Source organism: Sphaeramia orbicularis, chromosome 13, assembly GCF_902148855.1.
Source record: "Sphaeramia orbicularis chromosome 13, fSphaOr1.1, whole genome shotgun sequence".
Lineage (NCBI taxonomy): Eukaryota > Metazoa > Chordata > Actinopteri > Kurtiformes > Apogonidae > Sphaeramia > Sphaeramia orbicularis.
In genome coordinates this window covers 44032222-44046123 of record NC_043969.1, presented here as the reverse complement: position 1 = coordinate 44046123, position 13902 = coordinate 44032222, and the positions used below count along the sequence as shown (strand labels likewise).

The 13902-nt window shown below is 33.6% G+C and overlaps 1 protein-coding gene across 1 annotated transcript in view; it reads left to right on the top strand.

Moving 5' to 3' along the window:
* The window catches only part of tmem91 (transmembrane protein 91), a 37578-nt gene that overhangs the window by 20434 nt on the left and 3242 nt on the right, over positions 1-13902 (top strand). Inside the window, exon 3 of the mRNA XM_030152185.1 lies at positions 12867-13013. Within this exon, the coding sequence (XP_030008045.1) occupies positions 12867-13013 (147 nt within the window). The remainder of the gene's footprint in view (positions 1-12866; positions 13014-13902) is intronic.

Below are 13902 nucleotides of genomic sequence, written 5' to 3'. Positions count from 1 at the left end.
TTACTAATATCTCCGAAAATATTGGTCCTATCAACTTGCCGTTTTTGCTAGTCTCTTCCTTGACCAAAAATATAGAAGTATGCCAAACTGCAGCAGTCAGTCTACTTCCCTTTTATAATATAGATTATTTGAACATATTTACATAACCCATCCCACAGGCTATCTTCACCCATAAAGACCCAAACATCCACCGTCGACCAAAACCATCTACTGATCTAAAATGTTCAATACCTGTTGATCCACTAAACCTATCAATACATGTAAATAATTAATGTAAAACACAGTTTGTCATCTTTTCATGGTCATCAGATATGACCCATTTGGACATTCAGAGGCTCCGTAGTTACCATGGAAACACTGTCATCTTCTACAACATTGATTTGCCAGTAAAACCCATGGAGTTGGATCAATGACAGTGGATGGAGACAGTTGTTTTATGTTCAGTTAGTGATATATTTTGCTGAAAAAGTCACTTTTTTTCTCAGCCCTCAGAAATGTCCAGGGTGTACCCCGCCTTCGCCCGTAAGTAGCTGGGATAGGCTCCAAGCGACCCCCGTGACCCTAGTGAGGATAAAGCAGGTTCAGAAAATGAATGAATGAATGAAGTCACTTTTTTCTGTTTTCTTTGTTTCTGATATAATAATATTTGAATTTACTCTAAGCTTTTATGAACGTCTACATGATGAGTAAATTAAATATAGAAAAATACCTGATTTTATCTGAAGAAATGCAAAATAAAGAGGATAATAATACAATAAACAGTGATAAATCACACAAAGGGGTAATATAGAGAAAAATTCATTTGCAAACTGCCATTAAAAGTAGCACTGGGTCTGCATGGGTTAATACTGAAGGGTATGTCCACACTGACATGGATATTTTGTAAAGATTTTCTTCTGTTTGAGACTTTCTAAAATCTTTCCACAAAGCACATTTTAGAACACTGGCTTACAAATTACACCTCTGATGTCACAGCTTCATACACCCATACCTACTGAAACAACAGCTGGAACAAAATGTTTTCACAATACAAATTTCCAACTTGGCATTACTACACCATGTCCACAAAAATGCGAACTCTTTCCCATCTGCAGTTTTGTGTTTTACGCTGAGAAAATAAGATCACAACACAGGCTCAAAATACTGTTTGGTAGCTGAAGTATTGCTGATGTAAGCTTTATCAATGTCAACTGGCTTAACATATTTTATTAAATGTTTCTTGTCATATTTTATTCTCATCTGAACATGCATATTCTGTAAAACAAAGGTCACAGAGAAAATATCTGTATTAGTGTAGATGAGGCTTTGGTAAAAACCAACCTTAATTCCAGTCTTAGATTAATCTAATACAAGTCAGAGAGCATCACAAAAAGACACATTACCTTATTTATAGCACAAAACATTTGAAACACCAAAGATGCATGGACTACAGAAGCAAAAAGTTGATCTCCGGGTGTATTCATGTCACAGCCTTGGGGTCTTCAAAGGGAGACCAGGGTCTGATGTGTATGAATGGAGTCCTATGGGAGAAGTGTCTCAGTTCACTGGAGAAAAAACTATTGTGGGTCCCATAACGATCAGACGACTTCTGTGATGATCTTTAACATCTGATCTGTAGACGAACCAATTAAGACACCACCTCATAAGATCTAACATTAACCCATAAAGACCCAAACATCCACCGTCGACCAAAACCATCTACTGATCTAAAATTGATCCACTAATCCTATCGATGTACGTAAATAATTGTCGTAAAATACAGTTTGTCAGCTTTTCATGGTCATCAGATATGACTCATTTGGACATTCAGAGGCTCCATAGTTACCATGGAATCACCGTCATCTTCTACAACATTAATTCACCAGTAAAACCCATGGAGTTGGATCAATGTCAGTGGATAGACACACTTGTTTTATGTTCATTTATTGATATATTTGCTGAAAAAACCCACTTTTTCTTCAGTTTTTTTGTGTTTCTGATATATTAACCTTCAACTTTAATCTGAGTTTTTATGAACATCTACATGACCAGTGAATGAAATAAAGGAAAATACATGATTTATAATGAAAAACCTCAAAATAAAGAGGACAATATTGCAATAAATGATGATAAATCACTTAAGAATGGTTAAATAGAGAGAAAAATTCATTTGGGAACCTCTGTAGAAGTACCACTGGGTCTTTATGGGTTAAATAAATACTTGTTTTGTTCGACAGTGACAGTTTCAGGTGTTCACATTAAAAAGCAGACCTACAGTCTGCCATGAAGCTGAACCATGGAACAAACAAACATGTATTTATGTAGCTCTTTTCTTCTTTATCATCAAAGCCAAAGATAAAAATAACCAGTCATCAAACATGTCATTCATCTCTACCATCACAGCTAAGAAATCTCTACTGAACCACAACACTAACTGTCATAAATGTTCTGTAATGTCAGGGAACTGATATGATTGGTCACAGTGATACATGTGATCAAAACTTCATCTAATTAGCCACAGGTTAGACATTATATTTTCATCAATGGTTAAACTAACCAGATTGGAATCTTTCATCTTTCGTTTTAAGTATCTTTGGCGATGCTATGCTCACACTAACTTAGAAAAGAGACCCTTGTTACCATGGTAATACTCAGTTACAGCAGCTGACAGAGAGGATGAAAACATCATGTGCAGTTGGTGATTTAATAATATTATGGAATGAGAAATGAGAAGACATTTTTAGAAATCACATTAATCTGCTGGAAATATAAATCAATGAGAAATCAACAGTGATGCATCTAGGCTCATGTGGTAGAACATAAACACCTACAGTCGTGGGAAAAATTATTAGATCATCCCTTGTTTTCTTCAATTTCTTGTTCATTTTAATGCCTGGTACAACTAAAGGTACATTTGTTTGGACAAATATAATGATAACCACAAAAATAGCTCATAGTAGTTTAATTTCAGAGCTGATATCTATCCATTTTCCATGTTTTCTTGATAATAACCAAAATCACCTCAGTTCTTCCATCAATATCTGTGGCACTGTACCGACAAAAACAGTGCTTTTAGCCATTCCATGTTTTCTTTTCTGTCTGTTTTAGTCACATGATACACACAGGAGTTAGTACTTGATTACATAACCATTGTTTTTGATGACTTTTGATGGTCTGATAATTTTTTCCACAACTGTATCTGTCTCCTATATCTATAAAGAATGCTCAAAAAAGCCAACAAAACATATTTAACAGAGAACAGAAAGGCCCTGATCTCTCCGCCACTGAAGTAAATAACAGCTCACTATTTAAGATTCATTGGTGTATAAAATGTGTCTAATAAAATTATGAATCTTTTAGAGTGAACAGACTTGCTACATAAATAAAAATTATTGTAAAGAATAAGATAAAACACTACATAATGTCTTTCAAATACACAAATAAAAGTTTGTAAGGCTTTTAATGACAATTTAATAGGAGCAAATTATATGACTAGAACTTAAGAGTACTTACATATTTTAATATAGTATATATTTTATTGAAATACTTTTCATCTCTGTTTCATGTGGTTTCATTCAGATCATCATAAGTCATGGATTCCAAATGTCTGTTTTTTTTTTTTTTCCTTTCATTTTTCACCCAAAGCAGAAATAATGACATTATTAAGTACATCCTTCCTGCTGATGATAACAGAGGAGCACAGATAAAAACTAAAATTATCATATGATATATGATGGGTATTACTGACATGAAATGGACAGAATATACTTTTTGTTTTTTATACGGGTATGGTTAGGAATTGGACATAGTTTATTTTTGATAAGTATATTACTGCTAAGAAATGACAGTTTATTTTTGTGCATTATTGTTATGATACAGATAGTGTACTTTTGTTTCTGATATGGGCATTATTGAGTTTATTTTTGTTTTTTAATATCTGTAGTTTTGTTATGAAATGGACAGTTTATTTTTTTTTTTATATGTGCACCATTACTGCTCTGGAAAGGACAGAGTTTATTTTAATGTGAAATTTGGCTGCAAAATGGACAGTCTGTCCTTGATATGTACAGCAATTTTGTGTTTTAATCAGGCTTTAGTCTGATATGTGAGGATTTTTTTAGTTACTTATTGAATCTGACATAGGAATTTAGGGCAGGTGAAGGATGGTGTAAGGGGGCGGGAGCTTATAAATTCAACTTCTTCCTGCTCCTTTTCGAATGGTTTACTTTTTAAAATATATAATTCTTTTGTTGTTTGATTTTATTGCAATATTCGAAATAAATAACCAAACAAAATAATCCATTCATAAAATTTGGGAACTAAAGAAGACATTGAAGTAACCAGGTGAGTGGTGCATTCAGGGTACCTATTGAATGCTTACTGTCACAAAGCCAGATTAAATCAAGCTTCTGTCCTGCTGTGATGAAGGTAATGACTCCAGTCGAGATGGAGGATGCCAGTTCTATTTCATAGATCACTGAGCAAAGCTAACCCTGGAGTGAAATGTAAATTAGCTTTAAGTCTCTTACAGTGACGAGACTAGATTACAATGTATACGCTGTAAACGCCGCTGCTAAGTCAAGGTTAAATTAAAGGGTCCAGTTACCTGCTGTGACAAAAGACTGAAGGCCGTTTTTATTAAGCGCCAAAAGAACACGAGTAAAAGGACAAAAAACACACATAGTCCCTTTGAAATGATGCCACAAAGTTGAACTGTTACAATGAAGACTTTGTTCCACAAGGACAAAAGAACAGCACATGAAATAACTGTTGTTTTTTTTTTTCTCCGAGCTCATTCTGAATGCTGGCAGTAGTGCAGTGATGCAAAGACACGAGCCTGTGGGAATAAAACCTTGCAGTGACCTCAAAGAGACACAACACAGTCTAACCTCCTTTGTTTCACTTCAAACACTCAGGAGTGTCCTGCCCGGAGTGCATCTACATGAGCACCAGTGTCTGTCCGGCCTCCAGCTTCATTTAAGAGTCGCCTGTTTTGCTTTACAATCACAAACCACAGTAATTACACTGGGTTACAAAAAAATGTTTTTTGCAAGTTGTCTAGGTTTTTCCAACTGAAATAGGACCATTTTGCACCGCTAAATCCAAAAATGACATCTGTTTTTCTCAATCAGGTCAGGTTTTTTTGCTAATTTGATTTTGAAAAATTTGATCTTCTCACAAAATATAATAATTAATACCAAAATAAGATTGGTAAGCACACTTTATGAAACTTGTGACTTGATTCCTGTTAGGTACAATGGTGTATTCACCGCAGATGTAGCAGAATATGTCAGGCTTATTTTTGCAAGATCTTCTAGTCGAAGCCATTTCATTCACCTGTAATATTAAAAAAAACATTAATCATAAATTGGCAAAAGTAAAATCTTCAGAACTTGTTTATTGCAAGAAATATGAAAGAATTTTGTATCATATGATGTGAAAATGCCTATAAATGTACGCAAAAATGTTAAAAAGCCAATATGTAGCATAGTTCAGAAAGTTGACCTGATTGAGCAAAATTAATGTGATTTTTGGATTCAGAACACCAAAATGATCCTAAATCGGCTCAAAAAACTTAAACAATAAATTTGTTGTTGACCAGTGTTATAATTTAAGGGGAACTGAAATCTACAAGAAAATGAAGCGTACAACAAACATAAAAAGCCAGTGTATCTCTATTAGAGGGATACATCTGTGGAATAATCTGGAGCAAAACTTAAAAATGTCTTCTTCAATTTGTGCATTTAAAAGGATGTCTTTCATTTCACTTTTCATTTTATTTATTCATTCCAACCTCAATGATTGGAAAGGAGCAGGATGAAGAAACTTATAATACCTGCCCCTTTCTTCAAACATCTGCTTACATCAGATGTGTTGCTATTACAGCTATTACAATGAACACTTTACATAATAGTCAGTGTACAGGGTGGGGAAGCAAAATTTACAATATTTTGAGGCAGGGATTGAAAGACAGTGTATGACCAATTAGTTTATTGAAAGTCATGAGAATTTATTTGCCACAAGAAAATTTACATAATAGAAAATGTTTTTATTCTATGTGTCCTCCTTCTTTCTCAATAACTGCCTTCACACGCTTCCTGAAACTTGCGCAAGTGTTCCTCAAATATTCAGGTGACAACTTCTCCCATTCTTCTTTAATAGTATCTTCCAGACTTTCTCGTAATAGTTTTGCTCATAGTCATTCTCTTCTTTCCATTATAAACAGTCTTTATGGACACTCCAACTATTTTTGAAATCTCCTTTGGTGTGACGAGTGCATTCAGCAAATCACACACTCTTTGACGTTTGCTTTCCTGATTACTCATATGGGCAAAAGTTTCTGAAAAGGTATGGATAATAGTGTTAGGTATGATTATGACATCAATATATGTTTGGTTTCAAAACAACTGACGTAGTGCCTGCTGAGAAAAAACAACTAAATGCTCATTGTAAATTTTGCTTCCCCACCCTGTATTTAGCTTTTTGTCAAATGAAACATTTCACATTATAACATAACCTGTTGTTAAAACATAAAGTGTAGCACAGGTTTCACTGTTAGGATGTCAAATGTTTCTTGTTATATAATAAGTTTAAATGGGTGAAAATATCTTGGTATAACATGAAAAGTCCTTTTGTTGTAGCATATATGTCATGCTATAATAATGTGTCTAATAGCAAAGCATTTCCATATGTTCCATGTTATTTATCTTTATATTCATTCTCCATATAGATGCAAAATCATCCCCATCTTCTAGAATAACTACTTCTTTCCATATAGAGATATTCAAGTGATTCACTGAAAATCATAGCAATATACAGTACTATGCAAAAACCTTATTCCACCACTAGGCTTGTTGTTTTTTCAAGGCTGGGATGATGTTTGCTTTCCTGATTACTCATATGGACAAAAGTTTCTGAAAAGGTATGGATAATAGTGTTAGGTATGATTATGATATCAATATATGTTTGGTTTCAAAACAACTGACGTAGTGCCTGCTGAGAAAAAACAACTAAATGCTCATTGTAAATTTTGCTTCCCCACCCTGTAGAAGTAGTAGTAGTTTTATTTTGAGCTCATAGAATCATCAGATAACAAAGAATCATACAACATGGTCAAAAAAAAAAAAAAAAAAAAATCTGCGCTCAATGCAAATAAAACAAATCCAAAATCCATGAGTAAATTTATTTCATTTCATGCTTTATAAAGCTTCTCTATTCTTTCCTTATACAAACTCTTAAACTGAAAAATATTTGTACAGCTCTTCTCTTCCATTGCCAAAGAATTCCACATTCTGACACCCACAACACAAATACACATTTGCTTCACATTAGTCCGAACCCTTTGCTGTTTAAAAATTAACCCTCCTTCTATGTTCTTCATCCTTTGATACTAAAACAAATAATCTCTGCAAATTTGCAAAAGTCTGTTTCTCGCTCTCAACACAATTAACAATGTCTTTAATTCAGCTAACTCTTTAAACTTAAACAATCCTGATTTAATAAATCACTCATTTGTATGTTCCCTGAAATTAACATTATACATGGTTCTTATTGCCCTTTTCTGTCATAAAAACAATGGCTTTGTGTTATTCATATATGTCTTTCCCCATACTTCAATGCAATAACTCAAATATGGCAGAATAAGTGAAAAATATAAAATTCTCATTGCTTTATAATCCAACACATATTTTGCTTTACTCAATACAGAAATAGTTTTAGACACCTTTTTTTTTTTTTTACATAAGCAATATGTGGCCTCCATGTTAATTTATCGTCCACTATTACACCCAAAAAATGAATTTCTGAAACCTTCTCAATCGTAACACCAGAATAAATCCAGTATAATAACAAAATATAGAATATTGACTGAATAAGTGACTATCTAGTTATAACATAGAAGTACGCATAAAATAAGATACTATTGTAATTAATTAACCCTTTCATGCATGAATTATGAGAACCTTAATCATGATTTTTTCCCCCCCTGTTTTTATTCCTCTTTAGGCATGAAAAAAAAAATGCAGTTGACAGCTTTTTATGAACTTTTTTTTCATGGAGCTGCAAAAATGTCCACTCAAATGGATACGATGCGTTTAATTTTTGAATCAAAGAAACGTGTATTTACTGATATACTGTGAAAACTATGAAATATAAACACTTTTAATGCTGCTAATCTGATGTTTTCTCATATTTAAACCTACTCTAATACTAGTTATTACTCACTTCATGGAGATAATATACAAAAAAAAACCATTTTGTTAAAGAAAAAATGATAATTACAGTCTAATAACAATTGATTTACACTCAAACATGTTACTGCAGATCAGATTTATCAAGAACAGCAATGTTACATATGCATAAGCATCCACTGTGTTGGCTGATATGGAACTAAAACAACAAAACCCATGAATAGATAAGAGAACAGCTGGAGAATAACTGTCCACTGGAGTGAGCACTGTGCATGAAAGGGTTAATTATTATGATAAGAAGATATTATCACATTTATTGATCGTTGTATTTGTAGTAAATATTTAAAGTGCATATAAATATTATAGTTTATATTAAAAACGATTGATTATACAAATTGGATTGTGTGTGAGGTGATTAGAAAAGTGTATGTGAATGGTTTGATTGGATGTTTTGTGCTATTGTAAAAATATACAGAAGAAAAGGTTAACAAAGCAAAGAAAGCCGATTTAATTTAATTGTTAGTTTGTCAAAAAGGGTGTGAGAATAAGTACTACTACTACTACAACTGCTTTGTGTCAGAGAAAAAAAAATCTGATATACGAGAGTTTTATAAACCAGTAGTAATAGTCATTAACAGCAAATAATATCGGAAACATTGTACATTGGTTGACCCCTCTCTTAGTCTTTCCATTTGGACGCTGGTATATGAAGCAGATGTTCGTACATTAAAGGAGTCTCTTTAGAAAACATACACTGTTCTCATGCACAGAAACAAACAAGCAGAGTAACATGACAAGGCTGCAATGAGAGAGGGAGTCAGATTGAATATGCAGCTGTTTCCAAAAGATGCATGAGTCATGAATCGCCCGCGGTCAGCAGAGCTAGTGCACATCCAGTCTAACCCCATTCAGTCACATTATCTTACAGGCACCAGCACAAGTTAAGCCAAACACAAAAACACAACAACAAATATTTAATGCTTTCAGTAAAACAGGGATTACCTTTTACAGCAACTTGGAAAATGAAGTACAGTCAACACATAAAAATGTCTGAATGTAAAGGAAAGGGTAGGGAATGAAGAACAGAAGCATATTTTTATATTGCATTTTAGATTATTTTAACAGCAATTCTACAATCAATAAGCACAGATTTTGAAAATATAAAGTTTTTTGCTTTTTTTTTTTAATTAATTTTTTATTGAATGAGGTACAGTATACAGACATTGTATACAACAATAAAACAACACAACATGTTTGCTAGGGGGAATACACTACAATACAATGTTCAAATCAGAGCAAATACTGTTGGTTTTTATAGCCTTTTTGTTTCCAGATTTATCTAACAGCTTTAAATAAAGTTCAGCATCTTTCAAAAACTAAATAATATTTGGTTTTGTGTTATAGAACTTACATTTGTGAATGAAAAATTTTGCAAGTAAGAGAAATAAATTAATTATAAATGTTTTTTTTGTCCTTTTTGTGAAATAAAATCTGTAAAAACAAAATCATAAATTTTTCCATGATATGACAAAGTCTCTGAAAACATGGTCGATAAGAAATCTGCTGAATAAAAATATAAAGTTAATCCAAAATGTAAATGATTCATAATGTCATGGGTTGAGTTTGTGACATTTGTGCATGTTCATGTGCTTATGTCAAGTCTGAATCGGAGTCTGTTTTGCTGCTTTAGTTGCTATATTTTTAGGCTAATAGTAACCATGAGGATGAGGATTTCATCTTAAAAACGGAGTTAGCTAACATCAGCCGATGACCAGCTACTATGAGACACGAGCACCTACAAATCTTTTGCGCTGCATTATTATGTCAGTGGCTGAGTTTTAGAATTTCCTTTACAATATTTGAAGAACTAGCTGAGCTAAAGATTTTCCAAACTGCTCAAAATATGAAGCTAAAATGCAAATTTTTTATTCAGCATTTTATTTTCAATCAACTTTTAATAATTTACCCCTTCACTCAGGACCTCCTAACCCATCCAGTTGCTTTTGAATATCAAAAAGTACATCATTTATAAATGCACTGATCCATCATAAACCTGATGTTTAACTTGTATAATAAAATAAAAAATAGTAAGTAATAAAATGTATTTATTATATTATTCATGTTATGTTCATGATTTTTTTTCCTCCACATTTTTAAAAGACAATGCAATTTGACTAGTATTTATAGCAAGATAAATACATGATATCAAACAATTTGTTTGTGTCATTGGTAGCTATATGTATTATATATTATAATAAACAATGGATGGACAGATGGATGGTTTACTACTTATTATTTTTTATCTCCTTATATCTTTATCCTATATCTTTATTTTGTATCTGGCTTTTTTATTTATCAATTGCTGTGAGTGAAATTTATTCTGTTTATCTTATCTTATCTTATCTTATCAGTTTTCAAAGCAATTCTGTTGTTTTTCCAGCTCTAACAGAACAAAATATGTTGAGCGTTTCATCTAAATCATCATCTAATATATCTGATATTCATAAATGAGTTAAAATCAAATGAAAACCACAAAGTTAAAGGCTCCTTCTGTAAGATTTAGGATGAACTAATTGTAGAAATTGTTCAGAATTATGTTTTCATTGATGCATAATCCTGGAGGATTGTGTTGGGTTTCTGTAAATTGGCTTAGAGTCTGGTTTTGACCAACTTTATATGTAAAGTGTCATGAGATAACTTTTGTTATGATTTGGCGCTATATAAATAAAATTTGATTTGATTTGATAATGAAAATGAGGGCTGTTTGGTTTCCTTTATCATAGAACGTGTGTCTACATCTACAGAGGGAATGGGTCACCTTTCACAGTCCACCATGTTGCGATGCTACAGGCTTCTTGTTTTTTCTGTTTTATTGCATCGAGATTTAAAGTGCATTACATCACTTTCTGTGTCTGAGTGGGGACCAGAGTTAATGTCCCCTTGACTAAAAAGCTAGTTTTTAATGCTCATCATAGTGTAGGTTGAGGAGGGTATTCACCTGAATGTAATCTGCAGCTTCATCACTAGATGTCACTAAATCTTACACACTGGACCTTTGACCCTTTAACTCATGAAACATTATTTCAGGTAAATATTCTGCTGTGAATTAGTGTCTGTTTCAGTGTCATAAAAGCTGCTGTGAGTATGTGCTTGTGTTCCTTTTCTTCAGTGGTTTTGTTTTAAAGTGTGTTTTAGGGTCAAAACAGGGTGGAATAACAGAAGAGAGGAATTAAAGTTTTACAGGTTTTTACTAAATAAGGCACTAGGAATGTACATCAATAAGAGATTTAGGATACACTGAACATGAACTGTAGACTGGGACACACTGAAGAACATGTATTTGAATTTTGGCCAGGTAGTTCTTGTTTTTATGGCTCTATTTTTTTCTAAATCAGTCCAGCTGCTTTTCGACGCCTGGTTGAACTCCAAAAAACAGTTACACGGACAAAACTTGGTAAATACCCAGTAAAGAAAAATAATAATAATAAAGAAAAATCTCCACAACACTACAAACAACAGTAAAAACAAGAAATCACAAGGAAAATAGTGTAAAAAAAATCTATTTTTATAGCGAGTCGTTCTCACTCGCTGCTCTGTGTTTTGCCCCCCATTCCACAGGCAGCAGAGGATGCACTGAGCATGCTCAGTCTATGGAAAGAACAAGGTCTATTCTATTGGCACATTTTGAAATTTTTCCTATTAAGCAAATGGTTTAATTTTTACAAATATTTAAAGTAAATCAAACATTCAGAACGCTCACCACAGACACATTAGAGGTTAAAGGGTTAAAGTGAACAAAATCCATGCTCCTCTAAATACTTTAACCCATAAGGACCCAGCGCTATGTTTGTGTCACCCCAATGAATTTTTCTCTATACTTTTTTCACTTTGTTTTGGTTTTTTTCTTTCTGCTTTTAATTTTATCTTGCAGTATTGTTGTTATTGTTAATGTTGTTTTGTTTGATGGTTGAGTGTTCTTAAGAAGGAAATAGAAGGGTGAATCACATTGTTTTTATGCTTGTAAATGGATACTGTATGTCTGTTTGGAATGGGAGGACCCCAGGAAGAGTAGCTGATGTCCTGCATCAGCTAATGGGGATCCTAATAAATAAATCAATAAATAAATCTATATTTAACATTTCTTAAGAGATTTATCACCATTTATTATGACATTATCCTCTGTATTTTGTGGCTTTTCAGTGAACATTAGGTATGTTCCTGTATTCAATTTTGTGATCATGTAGATGTTCATAAAAGCTCAGATTAAAGTTTTGGATTATTCTATCAAAAACAGAGAAAACTGAAGAAAAAGTGACTATTTCAGCAAAATACATCATTAACTGAACATAAATCCAGTGTGTCCATTCACTGTTATTTATCAAACTCTATGGTTTTTACCAGTGAATCAAAGTTGTAGAAGATGACAGTGTTTCCATGGTAACTACGGAGCCTCTGAACGTCCAAATGAGTCATATCTGATGACCATGACAAGATGACAAACTGTATTTTACACCAATTATTCACATGTATTGATAGGATTAGTGGATCAGAAGTTATTAAACAGTTTAGATCAGTAGATGGTTTTGGTTGTCGGTGGCCGTTTGGGTCTTTATGGACTAAATGGGACTCCTTAGTAATGAAGACCCTCCATATAACCACACATCTTAACTCTATGAATCTATTTGTATCCAAATGCAGGACTCGTCCATCGATGACTTCAGTGACACAGACAGTGAGACCAACTTCCCGCTGATGATCCCACAGGACTACTTGGGTCTGGCCTTCTTCTCCATGCTCTGCTGCTTCTGGCCTCTGGGCATCGCTGCCTTCTACCTTTCACAGAAGGTACATGTACAGTCCTCAGCTGACGAGATACAAACTGGCACCGTAGTTCACAGCCGAGGGGGAGTTCTCACCCTGCGCAGTGTGTTTACACTAACAGCACTGTGTAATGTCAGTGAGGACACTATAGAAGTACCTGGGAGCTCAGACAGGCAGTGATTACACCTATAACTAATATCACTGTCGGCAGTGATGGAGAGTAACCAAATACTTTCACTGTACTTACTTTGAGGTACTTGTATTTTTAATTCTATCCATTCATGCTACTTTATACTTCTTCTCCATTACATCTCTGAGGTAACATTGTAATCATTACTCCACTACATTTGTCAGAACATTTTTTAATCTTTTAGACTTTTTCCATCTCTTTCTTGTTTAGAGAAAACCAAGTATCTCCAATAGCATTTTTTTTTAAATGTAAACTGTAGGATGAACTGTTTCCTTTAAAGGGGTCATATTTTGCTAAACCCACTTTTATTAGTCTTTGTTTCATTTATTTGTGTATTTGGACCCTAATAGTTCAAAAAGTTTGAATTTGAACCCTCCAGGTGCTGCAAATCTATCTTTATATTAATTCCGGCAAAAATCGAGTGGATTTCTACAACCTGTTTAAATTCCTGCTTAATTTGGTATGTTTTATAACTAGTTACATCACAACATTTGCACATATAAGGTCAAGACTTCCGATGAACATTCAGTTGTTGGTTGTATTAACAAATACAAGGGGGTGAATGGGACAGAGCAGCACAACCAACAAGCTGAGGGGGTGGGGCATGAAGTGACTCATGTGCATTTAAAGGGCCAGCGCTCAAAATGACCTTTCAAGTGTCATTACTCAGATATAGGGTTGAAGATGGACCTGTGGAGTTGAATTAATGAAGAATTCAGACCC